This window comes from Microcaecilia unicolor, chromosome 11 (genome assembly GCF_901765095.1).
Source record: "Microcaecilia unicolor chromosome 11, aMicUni1.1, whole genome shotgun sequence".
In the NCBI taxonomy this organism is placed as follows: Eukaryota; Metazoa; Chordata; class Amphibia; order Gymnophiona; family Siphonopidae; genus Microcaecilia; species Microcaecilia unicolor.
Genome location: NC_044041.1, coordinates 41070114 through 41093081, shown reverse-complemented (window position 1 = coordinate 41093081; position 22968 = coordinate 41070114). Strand labels below are relative to the sequence as shown.

At 43.2% G+C, this 22968-nt stretch overlaps 1 protein-coding gene across 1 annotated transcript in view; it reads right to left on the bottom strand.

Moving 5' to 3' along the window:
• Positions 1 to 22968, bottom strand: part of DNAH10 (dynein axonemal heavy chain 10) — a 327414-nt gene that overhangs the window by 117036 nt on the left and 187410 nt on the right. The window contains exons 45-51 of the mRNA XM_030218355.1: positions 20495 to 20640; positions 18393 to 18545; positions 18024 to 18284; positions 15117 to 15289; positions 13299 to 13392; positions 2495 to 2662; positions 856 to 1044 (exon numbers count right to left, since the gene is read on the bottom strand). Coding sequence (XP_030074215.1) covers positions 856 to 1044; positions 2495 to 2662; positions 13299 to 13392; positions 15117 to 15289; positions 18024 to 18284; positions 18393 to 18545; positions 20495 to 20640 — 1184 coding nt within the window. The remainder of the gene's footprint in view (positions 1 to 855; positions 1045 to 2494; positions 2663 to 13298; positions 13393 to 15116; positions 15290 to 18023; positions 18285 to 18392; positions 18546 to 20494; positions 20641 to 22968) is intronic.

Sequence of the window (22968 nt, the reverse complement as noted above, 5' to 3'; positions counted from 1 at the left end):
ACAGGAAACGTCAAGCCTTGAACATGCATAGATACTCAAGGCTCTGCATCGGCTGTACCGAGTCTTGTTTAGAGATGCTAACACGTTGGTGCCACTCATCAAATTGTTCTGCGGAGGGAAGGGGGTAGGGAAGAAGGGAACAGAAGGGAAAATGATAGATATCTTGGGTTGGAAAGAAGGGGAAATGATGAGGGGTAATGGAGGTTGGGCATGTGGAGTGAGTGGAGAAGGGCAGAGGCTGGACACTTGAAGGAGGAGGGAAGTAAGGAACAGAGAGGGAAATGCTAGACATCTCAAAGATGGGGTAAGGAAAGGGAGAGACTGGACATATGGAGGGCATGGAGAAGGGGAGAGAACGGACACTTGAAAGGAGGTAGAGAAAGGGAGAGGCTGGATACTTGAAGGGAGTAGGGAAGGGGAGAGGTTCAACACTAGGAGAGTAGAGAAGGAGTGAGGTGGACACTTGGAGGAATAGTGAAGGAGTGATGAAGACACTTGGATGGTAGTGAAGGGGAGACGCTTAACACTTAAGGGTAAGGAAAGGAAGGAAGGAAAGATGCTGGACAAAAGGGGGAAAAGCTACTCGGGGGGGGGGGGTGCACAGCTGAAGGTTCACCTAGGTGGTCAGATGTCCTTTGGCTAGACCTAATTCTCCTCTGCGCAAATCCCTCAATTTTATAAATTGAGTAAAAGACAACTCACAAACCAACTACATAGGAAGCTAAGGCAAGATAAGTTTCCTTGAGCTTAAAGCCAGATTCCTCATCACAGTGGAAGATTATTGTGGTTGTAAAATCATTTCCACCCTCCTCATAAGAAGATGTCAAGAATGCATTTTGCACAAAAGAAACTTACATCATATCCTGCTGCAAATGCAGCCAACTTTGCAAGGGACTGCTTTCCCGAGCCTCCAACACCAACGAGCAAAGCGTGACCACGATCCATCCTGATGATGCGATGCACACGAGTTAAGTGTTCCAAAGCATCGTCAAAGAGCACCAAGTTCATTTTGGCCCTAGCTTCATTATATTCCTCTAGAATTTCCTAATAGAAAAGGGCATAAATAGGAAAATGGCAGGACTTGTTAATTCACACTGTAATAGTCTATTATCAGTCTGTTGTCAAATTAATTTCTTTGAACAACTCTGTTACAGTACCAAGAGGGGCATTTTCGATATGACGTCTAAGTCGGACTTTGGAATATCAAATGTAACCATTTTCGAAAAAGCAAAATGTCTATTTTTTTTTTTCAGGCCATTAAAAAAAATGCAAAAGTGAAAAATGTAGAAAATTAAGCCATTGAGAAGTGGGAGGGGCCAGCATTTTTAGCAGACTGGTCCCCCAGACATCCCAGGAGAGCAATGTGACATCCTAGGAGGTACTGTAGTGCACTTCATATAAATGCTCCCAGGTACACATCTCACTGTTGCTCCCTTATCTTGTCTGCTGAGCCCCCCCAAAACCCACTATCCCCAACTGTACACCACTACAATAGCCTTTATGGGTGAAGGGGGCACCTAAATGTGAGTACAGTGGGTTTCTGGTCAGTTTTGGAGGGCTCACAGTTTCCACCACAAGTGTAACAGGTAGGGAGAGGTAGTGTTTGAAGTCAGTTCATTAGTGTGTCAGATTTTGTATGAAGATATGCCTAAGAATCTGTCAGAATTATGTCATTAGAATTCTCATATTCTTTACAACCTGCAGGGACAATGAGATTAATCTTGCTATCTATTGTGTGAGCAAAATTAACCCCCCTGTTTATAAAGCTTAGCTGGAGTTATCTGCAGATAACTCGAGCTAAGCTTTAGTAAACAACCCCCTAATTGTGATGTGTAATTCTCCTATTTCAGTATTGGTTCAACAATATGAAATTTTATACCAGTAGAGATAAAATTGCAAGCAGATTATTTTGCTTTCAGTAAGCAGATAAATGCCTTTCTTTTTACACAGGCATTTGGATACTCAAAATGAAGTGTGAAGCCAGGATGAAAGAGAGCATTTGAATGTGTCTGTCCACAGACAGAGGGGAAGTTTAGTATGATTTTGTGCATTTGTCTATTATGTTTAATTTTTGATCACTCATTTTATTGTTTTTATATATTTGAGAGGAATTCAACTAGAACATTGTTGTATAAAAGGAATACACAGTTTTAGTAAATTTTTTAAATAAAATAAATGCATAACTTTTAAACAGATAGCTGTTTAAAGTCACAGCGATTTTCATTGGCACAGTCATTCCAAGTGGTACCATTAAAAATCCCCTGATAACTTCAGATGGATAGTTTATCCTATTTGCTCTATATGCGGAGCCAATGAAGTGCACATATCACCCGCAGAGATGGAAGGAGCAAATCTCTCAAGTACTTCTACCTTAAGCAACTTTCAAAAGCAAAAGTGTGTGTATTTTCCCTTCCAGAACTGATGCCATATCCACAGGTTAAAGTGTAGCCGGTTGAAAATGACCCCCTATAGGCAATACATTGAAACAGGGTACCTGGAAGAGAGCTTTTGCTGCATCATAGTCCTGGATGTCTTCATAGACACGAGGTTCACCCTCACGCAGCGCAGTTCTATAATCTCCAAACAGAATAGGATTTCGCATGGCAGTCTCCAAATCTGCCTTAAACTTCTCTTCTATCAAGTGCTGTATATGTATTTGAACCTTAAAGTATAAAATTACAGACTAGTATTGCTAATAAACTCAAATGTTATCTGCCTTAATAGCATTAACATTGTTTTATTTTTCCTTCTTTACCTCTTATTATTTAAATTCCCTAATACAGATGATGTTGCTCATGTGGCACTAGTGTTCTCTGGTCCTTGGCCTAACTCTATGGTCAGCAGGTTTCACCGGACATTGTCCCTCACAATCCAGGTTCAAGGGCATCACTTCTGGGATTTGACTGAACCCTTCCAGCCTCATCACACTGGACACTCTAACATGGGCAGCATTCCTTCTTTGAGTTCAAGAATGTTTTTTGTACATTGCTTTACAACATAATGAAAAACATTGCATACACTATAATAATCAGAGTACTACAGTGTTATTCAGAAGACATTCCAGTGCAATCATAAAACAAGGATTTTGTGCTGACACCCTTTAAAAAGGAATATATATTCCTCCAATTTTTTTTCTGTGGGTTTGCTCTACTGAAGTGTACATAACTTTACAAGTATACAATCTGTTCCCCCCTCCTTTTCTCCTTCCCCCCCAAACCCCCATCGGTCATGTGGTGTTGCTAACTACCGCTACTAGGGACCACAGCTCTTTTTCCACCTCTTTCCCTTATTCTCCCTCTCATTTGATGTGTCTCCACATTTCTCCTCTAGGCTTCCATCTCTCTTCCCTTCAAGGCCACTTCTTTTCTTCTCGCTACACCCAAATCCTTCAGCTTCACTTACGACATCATCTTCTTTCCAGTCTTCCATCACTTTCCACTATCTCTTGATCCTCACTCACACCACATCTTCCTATCCTTCCCTTTTCACCTCATCTCTCATGCCTCTAAAGTTCTCTTTTCCATTTTCCACACCTTATCCCTTGTCTCCAAAAAGCTTCAATTTTACTCCTTCCTTCAACTGCCCTCCCTGCCTTGCTTCTTTTCTGCACCACTTCCCTGTTTCCCCTTCTCAATCATTCACCCCCAACTCTTTTCCCTCTTTCCCAGCATTTATAACAACATAAGAATAGCCATACTGGATCAGACCAATGGTCCATCTAGCCCAGTATCCTTTTTCCAACAGTGGCCAATCCAGGTGACAAGCAGTGTCTTCCCCCATGTCCATCTTAATAACAGACTATTAACTTTTCCTCCAGGAACTTGTCCAAACCTTTTTAACCCAGATATGTTAACCACTGTTATCACATCCTCCGGCAGCGAGTTCCAGAGCTTAACTATTCTTTGAGTGAAAAAATATTTCCTATTTGTTTAAAAATATTTCCATGTCCCCTGGTCTTTGTACTTTTTGAAAAAGTGAAAAATCGATTCACTTTTACCCATTCTACACCACTTAGGATTTTATGCTGAAGAACCTTAACCTCTTTAGCCTTTCCTAATTTGGAAGGAGTTTCATCCCTTTTATCATTTTGGCCGCTCTTCTTTGAACCTTTTCTAATTCTGCTGTATCTTTTTTGAGATACGGTGACCAGAATTGAGCACAATACTCAAGGTGAGGTCGCACCACGGAGCGATATAGAAGCATTATAACATTCTTGAACTTTTTTCCATCCCTTTCCTAATAATTTCTAGCATTCTGTTTGCTCTTTTGGCTGCTGCCGCACACTAGGAAGAGGATTTCAGCGTACTGCCTACAATGACACCTAGATCTTTTTCTTGAGTGCTGACTCCTAAGGTGGACCCTAGAATCAGGTAACTATGATCCGGATTATTCTGCCCAATAAGCATCACTTTGAATTTCTCCACATTAAATTTCATCTGCCGTTTGGATGCCCAGTCTTCCAGTTTCCTATGGTCTTCCTGCAATTTTTCACAATCCCCATGTGTTTTGACAACTTTGAACAGTTTTATGTCATCTGCAAATTTAATCACCTCACTCATCGTACTGATTTCCAAATCATTTATAAATATGTTAAATAGCACCAGTCCCAGTACAGATCCCTGCAGCACTCCACTATTCACCCTCCTCCATTAAGAAAAATGGCCATTTAACCCTACCCTCTGTTTTCTGTCGAATAACCAATTCCTAATCCACAGGACATTTCCTCCAATCCCATGACGTTGTAAGTTTCTCAGAAGTCTCTCATGAGGAACTTTGTCAAAAGCTTTCTGAAAATCTAGACATGCTACATCAACCAGCTCACCATTATCCATGTTTATTTACGCCTTCAACGAAACTAAGCACATTAGTGAGGGAAGACTTCCTTTAGCTGAACCCATGCTGACTCTGTCCCATTAAACCATGTTTGTCTATGTGTTCCGTAATTTTATTCTTTAGAATATTTTCCACTATTTTGCCCGGCACTGAAGTCTCCCTGTCTTTTTCCGCCTTCCACTGTTTCCGTCAGCTGACTTGACTATGTAGGGGGAGCCCATCTCTACTACTACTACTACTACTTAGCATTTCTATAGCGCTACAAGGGTTACGCAGCGCTGTACAAGTTAAAACATGGGGAAGGACAGTCCCTGCTCAAGAGAGCTTACAATCTAAAGGTAACACGCTATGTAGTCATTGTAGGTATCATGAATGGGGAAGGTGGTTAGGCGCCAAAAGCAAAGGAGAAGAGATGGGCTTTGAGTAAGGACTTGAAGATGGGCAGGGAGGGCGCATGGCATATGGGCTCGGGGAGTCTGTTCCAGGCATAAGGTGATGCGAGGCAGAAGGGGCAGAGTCTGGAGTTAGCGGCGGCGGAGAAGGGCACAGACAGGAGTGATCCGTCCCGAGAGCGGAAGTCACGGGCGGGGACATAGGGGGAGAGGAGGGAAGAGAGGTAATGGGGGGCTGCAGATCGAGCGCATCTGAAGGTCACCAGGAGAAGCCCGAACTGTATACGGTAGCGGACCGGGAGCCAGCGAAGCGACCCGAGGAGAGGGGCGATACGAGAGTATCGGTTCACGCGGTAGATAAGACGTGCAGCGGAATCCCGGACAGACCGAAGGGGGGATAGGCGGCCAAGCGGGAGACCAGCGAGGAGAAGGCCGCAATAGTCAAGACGAGAGGCAACGAGTGAGCGGACGAGGGTTCGGGTGGCCTGTACAGAGAGGAATGAGCGGATTTTGCTAATATTATAGAGGAAGAAGCGACAGGTCTTAGCTGTCTGCTGGATATGGGCAGAGAAGGAGAGGGAGGAGTCGAAAATGACTCCGAGATTGCGGGCTGACGAGATGGGGAGGATGAGGGCGTTGTCAACAGAGACGGAGAGTGGGGGAAGAGGAGAGGAGGGTTTGGGTGGAAAGACAAGGAGCTCAGTCTTTGCCATGTTCAGTTTCAGATGCCGGTTGGACATCCCATAACATATTCAGGCCTTGCTTCTTACTATGGCATGCAGTTAATGTGAATTACCGCACTGGCATGACAGCACAGTTACTGTGTGCTAATTTGGGCATTAACCCCCAGATTCTGTATAGCGCGCCTAGAGATCCATGCCACAATCGGTGCAGATTCTATAACAACGCGCGTAATTTAACGAGCTTAAGAAGCTAATGAGGGCTGATACCAGCACTTAACAAACAATAATTGGCACTGATTAGAATTTAGGCGCACATCTCTCCACTGCTGACTGCACTGCTCTGCCTGTGCCAGCACCACCGAGGAAAGACAGAGAGGGATCAAGAGTACACCAACCAAAGCAGAACAAAAAAAGCATAGAAGGACCTTCAAGACTGGGACAATCATAAGTTGTTTATTCAAAAAGACCCAACACGGGCTGTGTTTCGGCAGGAATCTGCCTGTATCAGGGGTCAAAAAAGTCCCAACTTCTTTAATGAAAAATGCAGACAAATCAATAAATACAGAAATTTCAACATGTAAACTAGTATCTGTGCCAACAGCCATAAAAGTGCGGAACCTTGAGTAACGCTGTCACTATGTGTTTACATAATGAAATTTCTGTATTGTTTATTAAGGGTTTGTCTGCATTTTTCATTAAAGAAGTTGGGATGTTTTTTTGACCCCTGACGCAGGCGGATTTCCACCGAAACATGGTCCGTGTTGGGTCTTTTTGAATAAACAACATGATTGTCCCAGTCTTGAAGGTCCTTATGTGCTTTTTTTGTTCTGTTGTGCCTGCACCACCGCCACTTTTAAAACTTGCAGCCGGAACTTCCTGAATGCCAAGTTCTTTGCACAAAGCCTGGTCTACTGAAAATAAATATATAAATAATAAACCCTCCAGAGGATAATCTTCCAACTCCAACTTCTTTTTTTTTTTTTAAATCTGTTTATTGGCACAACATTAGACATGCAAAAACATGAAAACCAAAGTACTGATTACAAAGCTTAACCATCCACTTTTCGGTGATAAAGAGTGCCAAACATACATTTTTAATTTTTTAAACCCCTTCCCCATATCCTCCCCTCTCCCCAGTATTCCTCTCAAATTTCTGTTTTTATTGAAAATATTGTACAGATATCAAGTCATTATATAGCAACAGTGTATTAAACATCTCTCAAACTTAAATACTGAACAGTATAAAATAACATATAGAATATTCCCTCATTTCCCCCCTCCCCCCCATCTTGCCCTCAGCCATTAGAAAGCATTGAGGCTCGGTAGATAGACATCCAGAAGCATTCAAAGTCTTGGGACAATGAGCTCAGGGGCATCAAGGTCTATGTTAGATTTTAGTCTCCATGATCGATATCGTTCCCATAACCTATTAAACTTTGCTACATGTCCAGATCGTAAAGCTGTCATTTTAGACATTTGATATAGATAGTCCATCTTATATATTACTTTTATCACAGGCGGTGCTACTGAGCTTTTCCACTGTGCAGCCAATATAATTTTTCCCGCCACCAACCATATTGAAGTGAGCCGATGGTCTAAAAGACGTACCCCTGGGGGGCGGACATGTAGCAAGCAGACCTCCGGCTTTTGAGGATACCGCACTCCTGTCACTTGGATAAACACATCAATCAACTCTGCCCAATAAAGCTGTATTTTTGGACATGTCCACCAAATATGCAGCATGTCCCCCACTGCCACACAACCCCTCCAGCACTTGTCAGACCCCTGTCCATACATCTTTACCAATCGCTGAGGAGTGTAATACCATTGATATAATATTTTATAACTGTTTTCTATCATTGAACTAGATATAGAAACCCGCAACATATGCTCCATGGCTTTTTCCCATTGTGTGTATTCTATTGTTATTTGTAGGTTTTTCTCCCACCGCTGTAGATAGTGTAGTATAGGCTTCTTATCATAGAGCAATGCCTTATAGAGGCGAGAGATACATCCCCGGTGGCTGCCCACCCTTATTGCTTGTTCTATGGCCAATTCCTCTAAGGACAGTTCAATTTTTGCCCTTTTATTTATATAGTCTCTCATACGATTATAGTGAAATAGGTGGTACGCTGGCAAACCATATTCCTCTTGTAAATCTGTGAATGGTATCATCTGTCCCTCGTCCCATAGTTGCCCTAATGTGTTCAGTCCCTTCTTCTCCCAACTACTATAAAGTGGATTGGCCATCCCCAGAGGACAACCGGGAGCGGTTTTTATGGCCATCTGTTGGAAATATAATCTGTTGGGGATATATCGCTGCCGTATAGCCAACCAAGTTTGTAGGGGATATTGTACAGCTAGTGGGGCTTTCCTAATGTATGCCTGAACCTGCTTCTTTGGCAGCCATATAATGGAGCGCATGTCAGCGAGCCCCATCCAATGCCGTTCCACCTGGAGCCATGGTTTTGCATTACCAATAGTCCACTCCGCTAACACTCGTAGTTGTGCTGCTTGGTGGTATAGGGCGAAGTTTGGTACTCCCATACCACCCTGTTTTTTAGATTGGTATAGGACGTTTGCTCTGACTCTTGGTGGTTTATGCTGCCAGATATAGGCAAAAACTTTTCGATTTAGTTGGCGAAAGAAACCCTTCGGCATTGGCAATGGTAACGCGAGAAATAAATATAACAGCTTGGGCAATATCATCATTTTTATAGCTGCCACCCTTCCCAACCAAGATAATTCTAAGCCCTCCCATTTATCTAGATCCCGAAAAAGTTCCTGAAGCTTTGGCGGGAAATTAGCCTGATGGAGATCCCCCAAGTTAGGTGTTAATTGAATACCCAGATATCTAAGAGTTCGGGTAACCCATTTGACCGGGAATTGCTGCCGTAACAAGCCCTCTTCCGTCTGTGGTATCCCAAGTCCTAAAACCTCTGATTTGGCCATATTCACACGAAACCCAGATAACTGACCATAGTGATTCAATTCTTGTATTACCTGAGGTAACGATTCGCTAGGGGTTGTCACCGTTAAAAGGACATCATCCGCAAATAGCATGATTTTATGGGTTATGTGTCCTATCTTTAGACCATGTATGTAAGGATTTTGGCGTATGTGTTGTGCTAAAGGTTCCATGGTCAAGGCGAATAATAATGGTGATAACGCACAACCCTGCCGCATTCCCCGTTCTAATGTGATAGGGCGGGAACTAGACCCGTTGATCCGTAAGACCGCCAATGGCTGAGCATATAGTAGTCGAAGCCAAAGAAGAAATCGACCCGTAAAGCCCATATGTTCCAGGACTTCAAACATGAAGGCCCAATTAACCCGATCAAACGCCTTTTCTGCATCTAATGAAAGGAGCATCATGGGTTGTCGGGTGCTAACTGACTCATGGATCAAATGTAGTGCTCTCCTAACATTATCAAATGCTTGCCGTCCTACAATAAAGCCCGTTTGGTCCCCATGTACTAATTTCGGCATGAACTTTTGTAGCCTTTTAGCTAATATTTTGGTAAAGATTTTGTAGTCGGATCCCAAGAGTGATATTGGGCGATAGGAATTACACTGCTGCGGATCCTTCCCGGGTTTCTGCAGGACTATAACATTTGCCAATCTCCAGGTAGCCGGCAACTCGTGTTGGAGTTCAATTTCATTGAAGGCTCGGACCAATAATGGTATCAATTGCTTACTATAGCATTTATAAAATTTATTAGTATAGCCATCGGGCCCTGGCACTTTGCCATGTGGTAGGTCTCGTATCGCCCATACCACCTCATCTGATGTAATAGGGGCTGAGAGCATCTCCCCCTCTATTAGTGATAACTGAGGAAGCATGGCGTGGGTTAGATAACTTTGGGCCTGTTGTTGATCTAAGGTCCCCTCACATTGGTATAATGTTGTATAGAAGTGGGCGAATACCGCTCCAATGTCGTCTCGTGTGGTATGCATATTCCCGTCTATATCCCGAATCGAGGTGATATGTGTATTTGTAGACCATTTTTTCAATTTATGGGCAAGTAGCCGTGAGGCCTTATTCCCGAATTCAAAATAGGTCTGTCTTACTCGTTGCAATTGTTCAGTGATCTCTGCCAGTTGGAGCTCCCTAAGTTCCATCCTTAAATTATGCATCTGGTGTTGTATGTCCCCTGTCTCCCCCTGCTGGGTAGCTCGCTCACTAAGGGCCATCAATTCTGCATGTATCTGCTGTGTCCGTGCTCTCGCCTGTCGCTCAACATGTGCCTGGATGGAGATGACTTTTCCCCTGATCACGGCCTTGCAACCTTCCCAGAGTATTCCAGAAGACACCTCTCCATTATCATTGAGGTCAATGTATTCTTTGATATCTGCTTCTAGCCTAGTGACTATTGCCGGATCTGCTAGCAACGAGTCATTGAAGCGCCATTGTGGCTTCTCCAAGTTTCGTGTTTTCCTCCTTAGCTCCAGCACCACCGGAGCATGGTCTGACCATGTCCTAGGATGTATCTGGATATCTTCTACAGTGGAAAGTAAAGTCGGTGGCCCTAGCCATAGGTCTATGCGAGATTGAGATTTATGTACCGCCGAATAATATGTATACCCTCTCGTTTGCGGATTGATCTGCCTCCATATGTCCACTATCTGCCATTGTCTCATAAATTTGTGTAATTGGGCCCGGTCAGCTTGTGAGTATCGAATCCCCTGTGTGGTATTGTCTAACGTGGGATGTAGCGTAAGGTTAAAATCTCCGCCAATCAGTAGGGTACCCTCAATATATTTAGTAAGAAGTATCGACATGTCTAGATAGAAGGCCCCTTGTTGGTCGTTGGGCGCATAGATATTTAAAAGCGATAGTGTCTCCCCCTCCGTTTTCACTATCAACAATAGGTATCTACCCCTTTTGTCTCTGATCACACGCTGTACTTGCCAGGGGTATTTACGAGAGAGTACTATCAATACTCCATTCTTTTTTTTTTTCCAGGCAGTTAGATGCAAAAAATATTTGCTGATTTCTCTTTGCACAGCATAGCCGTTCAGCCGTCTGAACTAGGTGTGTTTCCTGAATGAATGCTATGTCTGCCTTTAGGCGTTGGATCTCTTTAAACATGAGCTGACGTTTTCCCGGTGAATTAAGCCCCTTTACATTAAGGGTCATACACGTTAGAGTACTCATCCCCCCCTTATTACTGTTATGTCTAGCTCATCGCATCGCCTCTGGTTCTGGACTGTACCTAATTGTAATTCTCTCTCCCCAACCCTCATTTTGATGATAATCTGAACTATTCCCCCCCAACTATTAACTCCCATACCCGCCCTACCCTCCATAAGACATCCCTGTGTTATACTCATAAGGATGTCAGAGAAGAAAGTGACCCCCCCCCCTCATTTATTATCAGTAAACAGCTTGATCCCCACTTCATCAGGCAATTGAGTATTATATCTTTGTCAGGCCATTCCTGCCTGTGTACATTGCCTTACACTATTTTTTTTTTTTTTTTTTTAGCCAAATTCAAATCATCATTTGTAACATTATAGTCATCAGTTTAAGGTCTCTTATCTCGTTTCCCTGCAGCATGAATTGCGCTCTATGTTCGGGTTGTATTTTCAGTTCTTCTTAGCTGGGTACCCGAGTGCTGGCGCTGTAGCCGTCCCTTTCCTGCAGTAACTCGTTGCCAGCGTGGCTTGTCTCCTGCTGATAGTTTCTGTTTCGTTGATGTCGCGGTTTCTCCACTTGGTCCGTCTTCCGGAAAAATCTCCGCTACTTCTGCGATGTCCCGGACCTGATGTTGTTTCCCATCTTTATAAAATCTAAGCACAAATGGATGGCCCCATCTGTACTTGATGCCTTTATCAGCGAGGAATTTCGTAAAGGGTCGAAGCTCCGCTCTTCGTTTCAATGTAGTAGCAGCCAAATCCTGGTAACACTCTATATGATAGGAGTCCCATTGAAATCCTGGTGTGGTGCGCGAGGCCTGCATTATCTGCTCCTTTAGTTTAAAATCGCTAAAGCAGGCAATGATATCTTTGGACGGTTTGAGTTCATGCTGCCCAAGGCTCTGTGTGCTCGTACCAGTTGAATTTCTGCGGGATCTTTAATAATCTGGCGTTCCTTAAGTAATGCGCTAGCAAGTTTTTGTATAGTCAGTTCGCAGTCTAGGTATTGTGGCGTGTCGGGAAGGCCCCGAAATCTCACATTGCATCGGCGACTGCGATTTTCTAGGTCCTCTACTTTGTCCCAGATCTGCTGAGTCTCCTGCTTGGCGTCCCGGAGTTGCGCGTCAAAAGTTTGGAGTAGTTCAGTATGTTCTTCCAATCGGTCTTCCGTTTCAGCTACTCTTATACCCAACGCGCCAATTTCTCCGCGAAGTTCCGCCCCCAGCATAGTAATGTCCGCTCGCACTGCTGCTATAATATCTGCTTTTATTTCCTGTAGCCACCCCCGAATCTCTTGCATGCGGTTTTCCTCTGGCAAGTGTCCCTCGCCCGTGGCGAATAACGGTGGGGAAAGTTGCGTTGGGCTGCCCCCTCGGGAGTCTGGCTGGTGCAGCTCAAGTGTTGGCGCGCTCATGTCCGCGGTTGGGCCCTTATATGCGAACGCTTGTAAACTGACTCTCGGGGCTCTCGGGGCTCTGGAACTATTCATATATCGCTTACCGCTGGTTTCAGATGCAATTCTTACGTACTTAGAGGTCGCGTTTGTGTAAGGTATTATCAGTGGGAGTCCTGGTAGCTTGGGGCTAGTCGGAGCTCGTGGCTCAGGCAGCCATTTCGGGTGGTGACGTCACTTCCTCCCCAACTCCAACTTCAATCTTCCAACTCTTTACCTAGGTGTCAAGGCCATGAGCATGTTGTACTTAATTTTCAGAGGGAAATTATATATGTAATTTCCTTAGAAAACTCCCTCAGGTAAAGAGTGCCTATGGATTTTGCACCTTCATTTTTAACAGGTCTAATTTATATGGAAAATAACATGCATAGACTTGAAAATATAATCTACAGCACATTAGGGTCAAAATTCAGCCCACGGTGGTAAGCAGCTTGTAAGCGTTCACAGCCATGAACTCGATTAACTCTGGATATTCAATGCCAGAGCATGTCCAACAACTGGTATTGAACAACCAGGTTAGTGTAACAACTCAGAAACTAACCATGTACTGCCTGATATTCGGACCAGTGTGCAGTTAGCTTGGCAGATAAAGCTTTCCTAACTTTATCCATTCACTTAACCAGTTAGCAGATGGAATATCAAGGCTAACCGGTCAAGGGCTGGCTCCGCCCAAACTTTGCCCCCGGACTGCCCCATACCTAGCTAGTTGGTACTTTGGCTTCTCCTGCCTGGTTAAACTCTTCTAAATATTGAGCTGTAGTCGTTTAATTTAATGACATGTAGCATTTCTGTGCTTACCAATGTCTTGTCCACTTCATTAATCAATCTGTCATGGAAAACTCGCAAGCACTCATTTCTCCAGACTCTCACCATATGTCCAGTTGTGAAGAACCTGATTGAAGATTAACATGAGATGAACTGAAGTTACCAGAAACAATGAAAAAGGATTTAAAAGGTTTCTAGAGTTCCACTTTCTTTTTTGTTCTGTTAACCACCGTTTTCTCTGGATCACCTCCACCTCACACGATTCCCATCACCTCTTGCTAGATAAATATAGTAAAGCCGCCCCAACACCTCCGTCAGCTTTTTTCAAAGAAGGCATGTGTATACGTCCCTAACAACTGTTGTGTTTAGATTCTATCCACATTAAGGGGATAATTCTGTATCCGCACATAGGTGAAAAGACTCTAACCTGTGTGGATACTTTTTCTAAACTAAAATACATGTATATTTTTTTAAATGCTAAAGTATATATGTACTTCTATATTCAAACCTCATAAGCACTTCCCCTACTGAGGTTCAGAGTACATGGGAAATGATGGTACATGCATTCTTTTATCGTCGTATAGGGCAGATATTATTATAGAAACTCATTTCTGCAGAAATGGCTTTTGATATTGCCTCCTAAATTATCTATCTAATTAATTCAAAACATGCCCAACACGTTCAACTCTCATGACAATGCAACATCTTCCCTTATATCCTTTCAAAATCACTGCATATACACATCCAATCTTTTCTTCATTTTTTTCATTTTGAATAGATGTAATTTGGTTAAAGGACCTCAGCAGCACAATGAGTGTGGCGGCGATTCATTTGTCAAGAGACCCGATTGCTCTCAACTCTTGACATGCCATTGGCTCTTCATGGGTCCTCTCATAATTCAATTATTTATTCATTTTTAAATAAAGTATTTACTCATTTAAAATGATTGAATTATTTAGAACTTAGCTTTTAGCAGTTGTTAGTAGTTAACAGGACCTCTGGCTAGAATGAATGAGAGTTGAAGGTGTTGGGCATGTTTTGGATTTAGATGGTTTAATACAGCCCCCGCCAACTGAAATACTGATCAAGTTGCATTGAGTCCTCATATTAGATTTATCCTAAATTATCTATACATGTCAGAGAATTGTGACAGGAATATTCTTTTCATCCACACTCATGCACTTCCAAAATTCAGGCTCTACCAAGTCTGTGTAGAGCTCCATGTGTACTCCTATCATATCCCCGTTTACTAAGCCGGGCCAGCGGCTGCTGCGTGGCAATGCCAACAGAGCCCGTTCAAAGTGGATGGACTGTGTTGGCATTAGCGCACGGCTTAGTGAACAGGGGGATTAGTAATAGAAGAGTCTTGATTTCCTTAAATAACCAGGCCATGGGGTTCAATCACTGAGATACAGAAGCATTTTTGGGGAGGGAAATTTGAAAAGATTAGAATAACTTTAAAACGTGACCTTTACATTTCATCACATAGCTGTTGTACAGGACTAATTAACTTTATGAACACCATCAAAGAAAACGAGTGTGACAAGATATTCGTGCCATGTTCTTTTGAATAAGTGATTTTTAGTTTTAGTCTGTGAAAATCCCCCCAAAAGTTTGGTTTTCTGAATAACAACAATAAATATTCTGAAGATATATTTACATGTTTGGTTTAATAGCCTGGCTAATTTGTATATTCTGTGCTTATCATGCAAATCAGATGGGTTGGGGCTTCTCAAGGATCAGAATTAAAACCACAATACAAGTGTGAAAAGAAAGAAACCTTTTACATCCCATGAATGTTAAAAGGTTATGCAGAAAGTGAAAATGGAGTTGAAAAGAACAAAGTTATACCGTTCTCGGGTTGTTAGAATGAGCCCATTGTAGATCCTGGAAAGATCACGAAGATTAAATATGTAATGGAATTTTGAAGGGGTGGGAGGTAGATCGCGAACAATCATTTCATAAAGCTGCAAGGTACAGGAGGTCAGTGGGTCACAGACTGCCTGAATGTCTTCGGGAAAAACCTGCAAACAGAAAAAACAGTAACATCCTAGTATCTTTTACAACATTAGGCATTGTACAACACAGATAATCCTTGACCAACATATACATTACCTCTACAAGATTAGAGAGGTTTAAACTGAAAATGAGCCTTCAGAATAATTACAAGATCGATATTACAGCCCTATTTGCTTCGTTATTCCCCTACATCTGCCCAAAATTCTGGAACATTCTGCCAAGATAACTGAAAGAACTGACTATCAACTGTTCAAAAAGTCATTAAAAACATTCTTATTCGCCAAAGCATATTCCCCAGGCAACTCCTCTGTTTAACCCCTCACCCTTGCTGCCTATATATGATTATCTGCCGGTTGCTTTGCCCCTTTCTCTCATCCCGTGTATAGGCGCCCGGTATAAGAGGCTTGGGGAGGCTAAGCCTCCCCAGCCGCAAGCCCCAAGCCTCTCTCTCTCTTATCCCCCTCCCCCCCGATGCACCATTTATCTCTCGCACTCCCTCCCTGCAGTCCCTATAATTTGATTAGATCGCCGGCGCTACAGTACTCTCTCACCCCCCCCCCCCCCCGATGCAGCGTCTCTATCCCTCTCACTCCCTCCAAAGTGATTCAGATGATCGCCCATCGCTGCCGCCGGTAGCGGCACGCCAGCATCGTATTACAACTTGCTTCGGGGCTTCGGCCTGACTGCATGACATGCCCCGCCTCCTTTGACCAGCCTTCCTTCTGATTCGTCCAGTCCTCGCAGAAGCAGTTTGGTCAGAGGAGGCGGGGCACGTCATGCAGTCAGGCCGAAGCCCCCAAGCAAGCTGTAATACGATGCTGACGTGAGTAGGAACTGAAATTTGACTTTTTTGTTAATAATCTGCTCTTCTGACGACGACCAGCAACAGCTAGTTCTCTTGCAAATATAAGGTGTTTTTGTTTTCTTTTACCTATTCTGTTATCTTGATAATTAAATCTAAGAATACACACACAAACCTTTCACTTTCGATCTCTGGATTTCAAGCGGATAAACCAGTGGAAGTCAATGCACTTTATTTTTTAAAATCCAGTTTATGTTGGGATATGTTCGAAAATGACACTCGTAGCCTGGAATACTGACGAGCTACGATTTTAAGCAGCTTTTGCAGCTAGAGCGTTTAAGTAGAGATGCCTTATACGTGACCCATGTATAAAGCCACACAGGCAGCATGTTCCTCTTTGCAGTACCCCTCCCCTCCCACATACACACAGAGGCACCATGTTCAGAGTTTTTCAGCACACAGCCAGCATGCACCCCTCACAAACACTCAGTATACCAGTATCTCTCTGCTGATCCCCCCACTCCAAACACACCCACTAGATTTGTCTCTGTTGCCCCCATACATACACCAAACTTGTCTTATTTTTCCACTGCCACAGATTCTCACATTCTGTACTGCTTCCAGCAAGCTTTCTGAGCAATTAAATTACCACCTTTTTAGCTGCTAAACTCAGGAATTAATAGAATTGGTACATAAATTATGGAGACAATAGAAAGCTTGTCTCTTTTCAGTACTTCATGGTACAGTAAGGTTCTGAGTGTGTTTTTGCACAAAGTTGTGCATAGTGTTTTGCAGTTGAGCGATTGTGGTTAGTATATGCTTTGAGCAACCACTTTATTCTTTGACATATGATACATATCTAATATCTAATTTAATAAAAGGTATTAATTGTGATTATTTTATTTGTACTTGTTTTTTTCTGTGTGTTGTCAGACAATTATGGATGTAAACCCCGCCCCTGGCCCCACCCCTAACCCCACCCCCTTTAGCCTCCCTAAACAGTTGGGCCACCGACCACCTATGAGTGTAGTCCCCTATTTCAATCCCAGCCTGTCTCACTCTGTAACTATGTGCTCCATGCACTGTATAGTTTCCTCTTGTATTACTGTAAGCCACATTGTGCCTGCTCTTGTGGGAAAATGTGGGGTAAAAATGCACAAAAATAAATAAATAAAAATAAATATTCAGCCAGTGGCGCTCAGCGTTTTGCTGACTACCATAGGCGTTTTGTCCAGAAGCTCAATGTCAGGCCATGTCCGGGCTTTGGCATTAAATTTCAATGTTTGCTGAGCTGAATATCGCAGCCGTTTAACTGCGATATTCAGCACTTAACTGGCTATGGGGCACCACATAAAGATAAGAATGCATCATACATAGTCATATTTATGTGGTTACTTTTGCCGGAAAAGTGCTGACTCCACCCCAGGAACACCCCCAAAATAGCTGGTTCTGAGATAACTGCAAACTGGACATTTTCAGTGGCACTAACCATTTCTGGCCAGTTAAATCACTTTGAATATCAACCCGTAAAATAATATGCATGTAGCTTCTCCTACGTAAGCGCACAACTATGGAATGGACTCCCAAATGCGGTGAGAACAATCCATGACCACTTAAACTTCAGGAAATCACTAAAAACTCACCTCTTCAAAAAGGCCTATCCCATCGATCCAACGTGAATCCCCACACCCAGCAGCACAGCATAACTAATGATCGTACTGGACAATTTCTAATCTTCATTCCCTTCGACCCCATGACGCCTGATCCACACCTACCTCATCTGACCACAACATAACCTTGTATTTGTTATCAACCGAATTGGCAAACGCCTCTACGGTACTACTTAAGCCACATTGAGCCTGCAAATAGGTGGGAAAATGTGGGGGTACAAATGTAACGAACAAATAAATAAATAAATAAATAAATATGCAAATTACCACGGTGTGGCCTTTTAAAATAGAGGAATAAATTAGGTGCAAAGACGCTTCAGAAGGAAATGTGACATTGAAGACACTGAAGAGTGAAATAAATCGAGGGTCTACTTCATTGCGACCTCCTCCAGCTTTTCCCATAGCAGCAATAAAGCCAAGATCTCGAAGGAATTTGCAGTTCAGTTCCTTGCCACGGTCATATATGCCACCTTTTTCCAAAAGTAACTTCAATAAGGCTATTGGTTGCTGTGTGCCGTATTCATCAACCTGTATCAAGACAATAAATCAGTGTGGTCAGGTTTCAGGTATAAATATAGGCACAAAAATAATTAGACCAAAGCAAAGTATGGAAACAATGCTAAATATTGACCTGACCTTTGGCATATTCATATCATCCATGAAGACTAGTAGGCGTTTTCCCATAGGTGGTCCATAAGTATCTTTAGTGCGTTTTTCCACGCTGGCCTCCAGATTCCTTTGGATGTCCATGGATGTGGTACGGGAAGAGAAATTAATCGTCAATGGCATCTGCATGCAAAGGAAAGAAATGTCCAATATAAGATGTATAGGGTCAGTAAAATGCAGTAACATAAAAAGCATCGGTGCTGGGGCCGATTCTGTTTAATATATTTGTAAGCAACATTGTCGAAGGGTTAAAAGGTAAGGTTTGCCTTTCGGATGATACCAAGATTTGTAATAGAGTGGACACACCGGAGGGAGTGGAAAATATGAAAAAGGATCTGCAAAAGTTAGAAGAATGGTCCAATGTTTGGCAGTTAAAATTTAATGAATGGACATAAAGAAACCTATCTATCTTATAATTGTGCACTGTGCAGTCTACTCATAAACTCTACCTCTTTTTTATATTTTAAATATGCAGATAGTGCTCAGTGGATTGGGGCTTCGTCCACAGGACTCACACGCAATGCATGCTAGCATAACCCCTTTTATACATCATTGCACACCACCTCCCTACCCTATTTTCCGTTGTACCAGGTATTGATTTGTTATTCAACAGCTGTTATCATTGTAAACAAACTACAGCTACTTAGCTTGTTTCGGGATGTTAGTTGTGCTCAGATGTATCACTGTCCCATAGGGATCCCCCTCCGTGGTGTGATTTAAAATCAATACTGCAGTCCAATGCTGCTCCCTAAAATCGGGGCTAAACTCCGGTTGTTTATCATCAGCAGTTCTTCCTGGTTCCCCTCGGCATAGTCTTCATGAGTCACTTTCATCTCCAATATTATCACTGATTCATATATGCAACAGTTAATCAAGCTCTCAAACATATTTCTTTAACCTCCTCGTTACAGCTGACCTGAGTAGGAATGTGGTCGTTCTTCAGACCAACCGTCGGACCCCACAGGACAGTGATACATCTGAGCACTCCCTTGAAATCTGGCCATCCCTGTGGGGGGGGCAGTTCAGGACGTCCAAAATGTTTGAAAGAAGAACGTCCAAGCCTTTGCTATGCCTCTGCTGACACACACACACCTCTCCCCCCCCCCCCCCCCCCCAGGGACCTGCATACTGCTGCGATGGACCTGAGTATGATATTTGAGGCTGGCAAAAAAAGTTTTTAAAGTTATTTTTTTCAGGGTGGAAGGGGGTTAGTCACCACTAGGGGAGTCAGGGGAGGTCATCCCTGATTCCCTCCGGTGGTCATCTGGTCAATTCGGGCACCTTTTTGAAGCTTGGTTGTAAGAAAAAATGGACCAAGTCGGCCAAGTACTCGTCAGGGACGCCCTTCTTTTTTCCATTATCGCTTGAGGGCACCCATCTGTTAGACACGCCCCAATCCCGCCTTCGCTACGCTGCAGACACACCCCCGTGAACTTTGATCGTCCCCACGATGGAAAGCAGTTGAGGACGCCCAAAATCGGCTTTCAATTATGCCGATTTGGGCAACCCTGAGAGAAGGATGCCCATCTCCCGATTTGTGTCGAAAGATGGGCGCCCTTCTCTTTCGAAAATAAGCCTGATAGTAACAATACAAAAGCACAAACTAAGGGGCCCTTTTACTAAGCCGCGTAGGCGCCTAAGCGCGCCAAACACGCACCAAATTGGAGTTACTGCCCAGTTACCGCGTGGCTCTTGCGGTAATTTCAATTTTGGCATGATTCCGCTATGTGCATCTGAAAAATATTTTTTATTTTCTGGCGCACGTAACGGACGAGCACCAAGTGGCATTTGAAGCACATAGGTCATTACCACCCAAATTCTTTGCGACTAGGTCAATGGCTTGCGGTAAGGTCTCAGACCCAAAATGGACACGTGGCAATTTTGATTTTGCCACACGTCCATTTTCAGCAAAAAAAAAAAAAGAGAGAGACCTTTTTTACAGGTGCACTAAAAAAATGGATCAGCGCGCACCCAAAACCCGCGCCTACACTACATCAGGCCACTTTTCAGCGCGCCTTTGTAAAAGGACCCCTAAAAGCTTTGTCAATGAAATATTTAGACCAGATACATACGGTGGTTTCACTGTTCAGGTTTTTCAAAAGGTTCTGTGTAGTTGCTGTTTTAGAGGTTCCAGATTCACCCACAAGAACAACTGGATGTCTAATTTGTACCATCTGTTCGAGAAGCCATGTAGTCCGAGTTGTGTCTACAGTAGGAACTAGAAAACCGCATAGTAACATTAAGTAAGATTTAGTATTCCACTGACCACAAACATTTATTGTGAAAGATGGGAAGGCAAGTTTTAAAAAGCTGCTTCCTGAGCAAAAGGGCTTTTTGTAAACTGCCCATCCTGTATGCAGGTAAGGCAAAGTTTCTTACCTGTCTCTAGTGTTAAACATTTCCTTTAAGAACTGGCACAAAATCCACAGGTTAAAGTAATTATGAACTTTGCACCAAAACAATGGAGTCCTTTCACTAAAGCTTAGTGCATGCTAACAGACCTGGGGCCCTTTTACTAAGTGATGGTAAGCCCACCGCAGGCTTACCGTGCGCCAAACTGGAATTACCACCGGGCTACTGCAGCAGCCCAGTGGTAGTTCCCACTCACAGTGCGCACCATTTTCGGCGCTACATAATGTTTTTCTATTTTTATAGCGCCAGTGTTTATCCGCCATTTCAGTGGGTGGTGGTAAGTGCCCCCCCCCCCCCTGGAATGGCCACATGGTAAGTGGTTCACTTACCGCACAGCCATTTCTTTTCAAAAAAAGAGACAACCTTTTACCCGCTGTGGTAAAAGGGGGCCTCAGCACGCATCAAAAACATGCGCTGATGCTAGCGCAGGCCCCCTTTTACAGCAGCTTAGTGGCCTTAGTGCACACTAAACGCTAAGATGCCCATTTTATACCTATAAGTGTCTCAGGGTTTAGCATGCACTAATTCTGTTAGTGCGCACTAAGCTTTAGTTAAAGGTCCCCACTGTTTTAATAATTGCCCCCATTATGATCAAAGCATGTTTAAAGAAACACTCTTAAAGGAATAAGACAACCACTACAACTATTAATTTACAGAATTTACAACAAAGAGGCTGGTAGCAAGTTTCAGAATAGCCTATTTTTTCACCTGCAAGGTAGCACTGGTGTCATTTTTGCTGCCACCATCTAACAGTGCTGCCCCCTGGAACTTTTCACTATTACGGCAAGTATTTTAACTATGAAATAAGATCAGATTAAGGGGTCCTTTTATAAAGCTGCAGTAGAAAGTGGCCTTACTGCACCTTTACGTGGGATTTTCCCGCCAAAAATCATTTGTATTGCAGCAGTAAAATGGCTGATTTTCTATTTTAAGTATTAATGGTTGTGGCGAAACAAGGGACTTTCATGCTTGTGGCTTGTAATGTTGTTTTATGGCACTCTTTCCCCTCCAATGCATTTCCCTTGTTAGGCCAGCAGGTGGTGTCTGTCCTCTACTTTATAGCTGTAGCAGATGTCTGTTTTCCTTTCAGCTTACCTTCCCCAAAGAAAGAGGAAAACACTTGGGGGAGAGTAACCTGTAATGCCATTGGCTAGAAACCCTTAGTGTTAGTGTTCTGGGCCCTGATTAGCCCTGAAGCCCAAGCTCTAGCCAGAACATGCTGAAATTTCTCCAGTCTCAGCTGGGAGTTTGGAGCAAGAGAGAGACCTCTGCACTGAGCCCCTGTTCCATTCCTGTGAGCAGTTATTTTCCTGACCTCCCCAGGTACTACTTAGGTAGTGAGAAAGTGGTTGCTTAGCTTTTGTACTGAATCCTTGTTATTTTACCTGTTACTGTTTGCAATTTACAACTTTTACCGTTCACTGTTCTACTTTTTTATGATAATAAACCTATTAGTTTATTAGCTCCGTTGTCCTGGACTGACTAAGAATTCTGGTAGTTTGGGTGTTTTTGAGAACTGTGGGACCCCTGGGATTGTGGCTCCAGTATCCTTAGAAACCACCGGGGAATAACATGCGGATGGGAGACTTGCCTAGAGGACAGCGGGACCAAGTCCGTGTACCAGTGTAGGAGCAGATGCACAGGCAGCCGCAGGTGGGTGCTAGAGGTAGCGCTTAAGCATTACGTGACAATGGCTGTTTGCTAATGCTGCCATTAATGTGCAGCCATTAAAAACAATTACTGCGTGAACACTTACCACTACCCATTTTGTAGGCAGTAGAGACTCACACAGTAATTCTGCACTAGTCAGTTAATGCATGGTAATGTAGATGTGCTGATTAACTCCTCGAGAATCTCCCTACTCCAGACAATTTTAATAAAACACTGCTTTGCCTGCAAATATGCCTTTTAAAATTACCCTCATTGGGAAGACAATTATCTAGATTTTTTAATCTATCACTCTGTGTTCATCCATGTAAAAATAGTTTTTGAAAATCATCCCCATGTTTTGGGTGTGGTAAATATATGCTGGGAAAATTTACCCCTGACAGCTGAAGCTTTTAGGGTGTCATCTGGAGCTTCTCCTTAGCAATTATTTTCTCTTGCCCAGGGAATGGAAGAATCATTTGTTAAT